The following is a 10226-nucleotide window of genomic DNA, read 5'->3' on the forward strand; positions in this document are numbered from 1 at the left end:
GTTTTAGTGAAGCAGCACCTTAAAATGTTAGGGGATATTTATTTAACGAAAATCAATATGTAGGTTATATTATTCCTGTGCTCTCATACATCGCTGGATTAGTAAAACATTGTCTGCGAAACAGAGATTGTTTTACTTTGTTTTCTCACTGCATTGTACTTTCTGGGCATCATTGCGTAACGTTTCTTCAATTCTTTGGGTATTTGTTTCACTCCGGAGGATAATCTCTGGAGGATAATCTCTGAAATGACAACGAAATAATACCATGTATTAGCTTTTACGTCTGTCCTTCGTGTATCGCGGAATTGCACAAATAAAGCAATCAAAAACGATTTCAAGATTATCTTGCTCAAATTCTTTCATCAAACGGAGATGTTCAAAGGGCTTGAGAAAATCGTGATTTCAAGATGATGACCTCAGATTTTATACAGATTCAGAAGTCAAACATTTGTTCGACTGTTACATCTGTATAAAAGCTGAGGTCCTCTTTTTAAATCCTCGTCTTTGATGAAAGAATTTGAGGAAGATCATCCTGTTATCATTATTGATTGCTTTATTTGTGCAATTCTGTATCATGGGGCAGAAAACGATGTTATATATGGATACGACGATGAAGTGAAGCTAGATGCGTTGCTTTCTTGCCCGGGACTCGATTGCTGTCCATCATTATAGGGAATAATTAAATTAATCTTTAGTCAAGCTGGTCGTGAGATTAAGAAATCGATGCTGGTAGATCCGGATTAAAACTATCTTGCCTCTTTTGAATTCCAATTCAAAATATAATGGCTGTAAGCGAATGCCTCAGATTATATCAACCTTGCTCAAAAACCAAAATTTTGAGAGAGGAAGTAAATATTTCTGGTGTGGGACCCTTAAATAGATATGGAACTTCTTACGGTGAGAATTTCTGACGCATCTGCATATTGTACGAAAAGAATATGGTTTAGAAACACACACATCCAGAGATGCAACGGAGTAGATTTTAAAACCTCATGTATATACATGTATATATATATATATATGTATATATATGATATATATATATATATATATATATATATATATATATATATATATATATATATATATATATATATATATATATATATCTACATAGATAGATAGATAGATAGATAGATAGATAGATAGATAGATAGATAGATAGATAGATAGATAGATAGATATAGATATAGATATATATATAATAAACCTTTACATAAATAAATAACGTGAAATACACGAAGGGACGAACATAAGAGACAGACGGGTCATTCAAAGCCTTCGTTCTTCAGTCAGAAACCGATTCCTCATCGCAGATTTCGATACATATATATATACATATATATATATACATATATATAACATGACTATTTCCACAGGTAACACCAACAGCATAAATGATAAATAGATAAATGTAATATTTTCAGCTAAATAATTGCTAAAATGATCATGAACGTGATACTTAACTAAAAGTATTTCTCAGCATGAATTTTTATTAAGAACACCTGTGCCTTTATTAAGAACACCTGTGCCTTATAGTTAAATTCTAAATTTCAAAAGGATCTGGTGTGTGTGTTTGTGTGTGTGTGTGTATGTGCGTGTGTCTATCTGTGTACGATTGCGCACGCGCCCTCCATTCTATTCCACCTTTCACCCACCTCACTGATTTCGAAGCAAATGTCACCTTCAACACGACATGAAACGAGAAAGTAAATATATAAAACTTCGTGACGGAAATTACCGAAGATTTAGACCCTCAACGAAACATTGCCGAATTTTTAAATTCCAAATACTGAAAGAAAGACTCTTTACGGATATTTTGCACCGTGCATCTGACCGTTTAACCCTCTTACCTATGAGGGCAGCCTTCAGATATATTTTCGTGTGACCCTTTTTTGATTCAAATATCGGCGCAATTCGGTTGTACCCCTATCTCAACTCTCTCTATTTTTCAAAAATTCTCAGGCATTCCTATTTTTTGTTATCGAGGATTATGATTTGGGGTAACAGTTTTTTATTTTACTTTTTGCTTAATCAACGGAGATTTCGAATGTGAAAGATAGATTTTTTCAATTTTAAACTTTCAGAAAGAAAGATCCAATGTCATTCCTCCTACATTTTTCTTCTTACAAAAACTAAGAAATTCCGAATGTTGTACATATTGAACATGTGTCTTTGCGCCCGCGTAGATTTCGCCCGAACAGAAGATGAAAAATATGGACCCCTCAAAGAAAATTCAACATGCTAGAAATAACAGCTAAATGAGGGGAAAATCGTTTTTCTGCGGCATAACCACATGTTACTTTTAAGTCATTGGATTAATCCCAGCAAAATACTCCAAGTTTAATCCCTGGCCAGACCCATCCCAGCACGATCCCACTTAAGAAAACCAAACAGGTTTCACACAACACACAACCAAGCACGCACACACACACACACACTTCCACACACAACACATACACACATGTACGATCGCGTTTATCATGCAATTGACCGTCATTTTTACAGGAAAGTAAATTGTCCTTGGAAAATGAAACTGTTTTGAAATACAAAGCTAAGTGGCACTAAAGAAATGCTGAAATGTCATACGTACAATATATGATGTCATTGTCGTCTGCGTCATCGCCGTGGACGACGCCATCTTAGAAAGCATTTAGTGCTGTTTATCAATGTTTTCCGGGGAGTTGATTTACACGAGAGCCCTCAGAAGATAGGAAGGCTGCAACAGGTTCCAGACTGGATGCTAGACACAGCCGAGGCGTTCGTAATGGAAAGTGTAGAACTGGGGTCCAATATATTTACAGACGAGTGATCCAGTTACCACAATTTCCAAACACTTGTCTTTATTGACGCCATTGTGAAATACTCTCGTACCTTTATAAACCCACGGAGTGGTGTATGTAGAAATCTTGTGGACCCGTATGGGACACGAATAAAAATGAGATAAAAGCGAAAGTTGAGATTGAGCGGGGATTTGAGATGATTGCATGGAGATGAGGCCATTACTGGCGAGCTGTTGACGAAGATCATTCTCAACCGGCTGAAAAGACATCTCAGAGCAGGTCTTACCAGAGAATCAATGTGGCACCGGGTGAGGGAGATGAACGATGGACACAATCTTCACACAGACACAGTTATGGGAGAAATACTTTAGTAAGTGCTGGAGAAGGTTGTTGACATCGCGGGGATGGAAGGACTCGCCTTGGTTGGCGGAGATTTAGGGAATCGTTTGCAGTCAACCACGGTGAGAAGTAGTGGTGCGTGTTATCCAAGCTTTCTTGTATGTTTGCGTCCAGATGTGTTGCACCATGATGGTCAACTAGCAAAAGGGCGATTTCAACCGTACTAGAATAGATGGGAAGCCCTTCAGCCTGGCTCAACTTCGTACTTACACCAAAATCAGGGAAATGCGTTCAGGGTGCTGCCCTCGGCAGACAATTCAGTGTTCTACCAGATTCCACCAAGTTGCCATATTATATCGAGGGCTCCAGAGCATTTGAGGTAGACTGAGGGCTTTATCCCTGGACAGTGCTTTGACTTGTATTAACATTTCTGACTTGGAAGTTAAGTGGTGAATACAGTCTGCCAGAAAGGCTTTTGCCTCCTTTGAGAAGCATCTACGGAGATTCCTTGGCAGTGACCACAAAATGCAAGCGAAATTGTAAGGTGCAGTGCTCACTTGCCTCAACTATTCAACGGAATGCGTTGCTCTTGACCACCGACATATCAAAGCCCTGCCTGAGCCCTAATGTGGAGGCCCTGCGCTGCACTGTCGCGGTTAGTATGAAGGCCCTCTTCACCTTATTGCGTCTCGGCTGGGCATGACATGTTTGCAGTAGGAAGAGTGAAAGTTTACGTAAGGCAGATTTTGTTTTATGGTAAAAGGCATCAGGGCAGGTGAAGCCGTGGTGGCCAGGGGATGAGCTGGAGATAGATGTGTAGAACTCTGGAATCTCCCTCAGGACCCTGAAAGGAGAGGGTCCCGGCGGTGCAATTGATGGCACCGTATTTTGAAGCTCAAAATTCCGGCCATTGAGGAGTAAAAATGCAGAAATATTTTGCGCGCGGTCGTGTCTATGTGTGTGTGTGTGTGTGTGTGGTTTGTTTGTAAGTGTGTGTGTGTGTGTGTGTGTGTGTATGTGTGTAAGTGTGTAAGTGTGTGTGTGGTGTGTGTGTATGTGTGTGTGTAACATTGTGTATGTGCCCGAGCGTGTTCTGTTTTATGTATTTGTATTCACAACACACACACACACACACCATACACCACACACACACACACACATTCACAGCCATTTCTCGCACATACACCTAAATACATTCATGCATTCTGCGAGGGAGGGTTTCAATATTCAACTCATCCACAATAAAAGTCAGTGGTTGTATGTGTACGTGTGTGTGTATGTGTGTGTACGTGTGTGTGTGTGTGTGTGTGTGTGTATGTGTGTGTGTGTATGTATGTATGTATGTATGCATGTATGTATGTGTGTGTATGTGTGTGTGTAGTGTGTGTGTATGTGTGTGTGAGTGTGGTGGTGTATGTGTGTATGTATGTATGTAGTATGCATGTATGCATGTATGTATGTGTGTGGTGACTGTGTGTGTATGTGTATGTGTACGTGCGTGTATATGTGTGTGTGTATGTGTGTGTGTATGTGTGTGTGTGTGTGTGTGTGTGTTTGTGTGTGTGTGTGTGTGTGTGTGCGTGTGTGTGTGAATGGTTGCGCACGCACTCTTCGGTGTGGTTCACTTTTCCCCTCCCTCAACGATTTCTAAGCAAATGTCGCCTACAAAATGACGTAAATAAAATAAAGAAATAAAAATTTCCTTACGGAAATTGCCGAAGATTTAAACCATCAACGAAACATTGCCGAAATTTTAAATGCCAAATAAGGGAAGAAAGACATTCTATCGATATCATCGAACACCGTGCATCTGAACGTTTAACCCTCTCGCCTATGAGTTCAGCCCTCAGTTTTCGTGTAACCCTTAAGGTGTGGAGTCCTTAAGAAACGCAGATTATTACGGTGAGAATTTCTGATGCATTTGTATATTTTGAGTTGGAAGCGAGGAGTTGGATTTCGTTAACGCATGCGCATTGATAGCAATTTGAGAGGACAGAAATAATATATAATAAACGGAACCAGGTTCTGCTCATCACGTTCTTACATCGACTACCATGGCAGATGGAGGTGAAAACGTTGGGACAAGCGATCAGCCCCATTCCCCAACTAAGGAAGATCTTAGTAAACGTTTCGCTAAATATGATATAAATAACAAGCGACTTGTAGCCTACATCTTCAACCACGAAAATTTCAAAAATAACCATCCTGAATCTCGTGAAGGCTCATCAAAAGATACAGAAGCTTTTATAGCGGCATTAATAAAACTTGGATTTTCTGAACGGGATGTCACAGTTTTTAAAGATAAAACAGCCGATGAAATGCTCAATGCTTTCAAAAATGTTAACGAAGTTGGAACTCGTAATCCAGTTGGTTGCTTTGTTTGTGCAATTATGAGCCATGGTAGGGAAAACGATCAGTTATGTGCATACGACCGCGATGTTGGACTGTATGATTTGCTTTCTTGCCTGACACCCGTTAAATGTCCATCTTTAAGTGGAGTACCCAAATTAATTTTTGTTCAAGCATGTCGTGGAGGAGAGATTGATGAAGGATTCTGTGTAACTGATGGCCCTGAAACAGAAGTGAATGAAACGCTATCCAATATTCCAATTATGCCTGATCTGTTGGTTTTTCATTCCTCCTATAATAAATATTCGTCTTTCAGGAATAAACCGAATGGTACGTGTTTTATGAAAACATTAAGTGAAGCTTTGATTGAATATGGCACTGAACGTGAACTCCTGACACTTTTAACCGCTGTCTCTTACTATGTTGCTTCTTCAGAATTCAAAACTTATCGCAATCCCGAACTGGAGAAGAAACAAATGCCTCAGATTATGTCGACATTGCTCAAACAGCTAAAGTTTGAACCGAGGAGGGAAAATGCTTCATCAAAAGCACGTACGCGAAGCAGAAGTCCACTTGAGGAAACGGATGGGAGTTCAAAGAAGCGCCCGCGCAAGCCGACATTAATACGCACAACTCCAGGAACATACAAATACACATACATAACACAGTCACATGCACAGTAATGTAGAAACACACCACACACACCACATGCACACATACGCACACATACACTCACGCACACAGACAACCACGCACACGCACACACACACACACGCACACATACGCACACACATGCACACACACACACATACGCACACACATGCACACACACACACATACGCACACACATGCACACATACGCACACACATGCACACATACGCACACACACACACACACACGCACACATGCACTCACACGCAGACCCAACATACATGCACACACACACGTACACACCACACATACGCACAAACACGCACACACGCACAAACACACACACATATGCACACATACGCACACACACATACGCACCACATGCACACACACACACATACGCACACACATGCACACACACACACACACGCAACACACACACACATAGCACACATACGCCACACACGCTCCGCAACAACACACACACATACACATACGCACACATACGTCACACACACGCACACACACACATACACATACGCACCACACGAACACACGCACAACACACACATACGCACACATACGCACACAACGCACACGCACACACACACACACACATACACACACGCACACACACACACACATACACACGCACACGCACAAACACACACATACGCACACATACGCACACACACGCACACGCACACACACACACACACACACACACATACACATACGGACACACACACACACACACACACATGCTAGCCCGCGTTGAACGTCGTATAAGAATGAAGGTAAATTGATCTTCGAAACATGGAATGGTTCTGCGATTCAAACCAGAAGTGACACTAAAAACATCCATTAATATCATATACAGAATATAAAATGCCAGAATTTTCTTTTTGTATATCAATATACAGAATATCAGATGTCGTAATCCGGAATAGATCGCTGGAACAAAACCCCCAGCGTATGATGACATAACTGAAAGAGCTAAAGATTGAACCGTGAGAATATCTTCTTACGTGAGAATATCCTTTCGATGTGAATATTACACTAAAAGAATATATTTTTGGAACTTATGCATTTACAAGAGAAGATATTTTATGAATTCGTACATACTCTTTACTCTCTTTTTACTCTTTCTCTTTACTCTTTTAGTTGTTTCAGTCATTTTACTGCGGCCATGCTGGAGCAACCGCCTTTAGTCGAGCAAATCGACCCGGGACTTATCTTTGTAAGCCCAGTACTTATTCTATCGGTCTCTTTTGCCGAACCGCTAAGTTACGGGGACGTAAACACACCAGCATCGGTTGTTAAGCAATGCTAGGGGGACAAACACAGACACACACAAAACACACACATACATACATATATATATACATATATACGACAGGCTTCTTTCAGTTTTCCGTCTACCAAATCCACTCACAAGGCTTTGGTTCGGCCCGAGGCTATAGCGAAGACACTTGCCCAGATGCCACGCAGTGGGACTGAACCGGAACCATGTGGTTGGTAAACAAGCTACTTGGCTTTATTGAGAAAATTCTATAGTTTGTAAGATATTGTTTGTTTTTTTCTTCAATTTCTGCAATTTTCAACCATCAATGACGTCTATTGAGCTAAAAAAACATTCTGGCCGTATGAATATGTCCCTCCTTTAAGAAACAGATTGGATTATTTCATTTGTGAACAAAAAAGATACCCTCCCCCTACCCCTACCCTAACCCTAAAACTAAAACGATTGAAATGTAATAGATCGATACTAGGGTCATAATTATGGGTGACAGTTTCATATAACCCGCTAGAAAAAATGCCGTTCAAACAGAAAAGATCCCAGAAATATCATATAATAAGATGTTTCACTAACGCTATTTCCTAACGTAAATTTCCAAGAACTCCAGTGCCTTCTAGGAACATTCTAAATTTCAATACTCTTCACACTCTGAATATTGACTAACATTCTTTTATATACAATATGAACAATATTAATATGCGCGCCATTTTATTTCATCGCTTTTCATATACCGCTGCATTCGTAAAATTTTCTCTGCCGAAGAGAAATTGTTTTTTTCGGATCTTTTCAATTCTGAACCAGTTTTTTCAAATTTTTTCCTACTGAACCAAACAATTTGAAACTTCGTATACTGGTAGAATGTGTCAAAGTAAACTTAATTGTAAACCAGATGAAAACGGAAACTGTAACTTCTAAGTTTAACGTTTTTAATATAATTAGAATTTTTAACCAATGAGATTCCCGTCATTCGGCTTTATTTTATTTACTCCGTCTCGACCACCAATTTGGTGACGTATTAACATCTTAAATGTAAACAAGCCGCATGTCTCCGTGAAATCTCCTTCTAATTATTTAACGTACTCATGTTTCCATGATCCTATAGTCAGCCACCTTCTAATGACATATTTAAAACTAGTTAATAAGCCACATGATTAAATTGAACTGTTTCCATTCTGTTAGTACTTGCTTTCGTTTGCTATTAAGAAGTGGCATCTCAGTGACGAGGCTTCTAACAAGATTTCGTTTCTAGCTAATGCGTTTCATTTCACTTATTGTATTTATTTGTGCAAAAGGCAAGAAATTTAATATTAAAAAAGCAAGAGCTGGCAGAAACGTTAGCACGCCGGGAATGCGTAGCTGTATTTCGTCTGCCGTTACGTTCTGTTGTTTGGTTTACAGTTTTCCGAACGTTAGTACGTCACAAAAGCGCTTTCTACGTCCACACTAATAGAATGCAGTCAAGTTTTACACATGAAAACAAAAAAAACAAAATCTGATTGGTTAATTCGCAGTTTTAAATCTACGATTAAAGTCATAAAATAGATTTTTCTCAAATAAACTAGTTCCACAACCTGTGTCCTTGTTTTGCTAGACTCTATCAGCAATACGAAGTTTCAGAATATTTAAGTTAGTAGAAAGATCTGGTGTTCTGGCTTCAGAATTGAAAAGATCCGTTTTTTCTTTCTTACTCACTGTATTATTCTATCTCAGCACAATTTCTAAATATCTTTTCCAATTTTTCTGCTAATTTTAAAATCTGGTGGATGATCTCCTTATAAATTTTGCCTATTAAGATTAAATCTTTGAAATGCCGGCGAAAATATAATGTAGTTGCTTTTACGCTAGTTCTTAATTTCTTAAAATATTTAAATTTGACTGAAAGCTTCTGCGATGTTCTATACCTGCAAGGCATCGTATTTTGAAGCTCAAAGTTCCGGCCATTGAGGAGTGAAGATGCAGAAATATTTTGCGCGCGGTCGTGTCTGTGTGTGTAAGTGTGTGTGTGTGTATATGTGTGTATGTGTGTGTGTATGTGTGTGTGTAACATTGTGCATGTGCCCGAGCGTGTTCTGTTTTATGTATTTGTATTCACACACACACACACACACATACACACACACACACAAACACACACATACACACACAAACACACACACACATACACACACACACTTACACCACGCACAAACACACATACACACACATACACACACACACTTACACACGCACAAAACACATACACACATAACACACACAAACACACACCCATACACACACATACACACACACAAACACCACACACAAACACACACACCACACACATACAACCAATCACACACACATACACCACAAACAGACACACATACACACAAACACACATACACACACCCACACACACACACACACACACCCACACATTCACAGCCATTTTCTCGCACATACACCTAAATGCATTCATGCATTCTGCGAGCGAGGGTTTCAATATTCAACTCATCCCACAAAAGTCAGTGGTTGTATGTGTGTACGTGTGTGTGTATGTAATGTCATGTATGTGTTGTGTGTATGTGTGTGTGTGTGTTGTGGTATGTGTGTGTGGTGTATGGTGTGGTGTGGTTGTGATGTGTTGTGGGTGTATGTGTGTGTGTATGTGTGTGTGTGTGATGTGTGTGTGTGTGTAAATGTGTGTGTGTATTGTGTGTTTGTGTATGTGGTGTGTGTGTAGTGTGTGTGTATGTGTGGTACGTATGTGTGTGTACGGTGTTTGTGATTGTGTGTGTGTGTACGTGTGTGTGTGTAATGTGTG

General features: G+C 39.7%; 2 protein-coding genes across 2 annotated transcripts in view; both read left to right on the top strand.

The window, feature by feature from the left end:
• LOC115226493 (zinc finger protein 271-like) overlaps positions 1–10226 on the top strand; it is a 21706-nt gene that overhangs the window by 1137 nt on the left and 10343 nt on the right. The gene's annotated exons all lie outside the window — the stretch shown is intronic.
• Positions 5177–6154, top strand: LOC115226492 (caspase-3-like). The gene has a single exon (XM_029797487.2). It carries the CDS (start codon positions 5177–5179, stop codon positions 6152–6154), a length of 978 nt encoding a protein of 325 aa, XP_029653347.2.

This window comes from Octopus sinensis, linkage group LG30, assembly GCF_006345805.1.
Source record: "Octopus sinensis linkage group LG30, ASM634580v1, whole genome shotgun sequence".
In the NCBI taxonomy this organism is placed as follows: Eukaryota; Metazoa; Mollusca; class Cephalopoda; order Octopoda; family Octopodidae; genus Octopus; species Octopus sinensis.

Coding starts and splice junctions, on each gene's coding strand:
- LOC115226492 (XM_029797487.2), top strand. CDS start 5,177: ATGGCAGATGGAGGTGAAAACGTTGGGACAAGCGATCAGCCCCATTCC.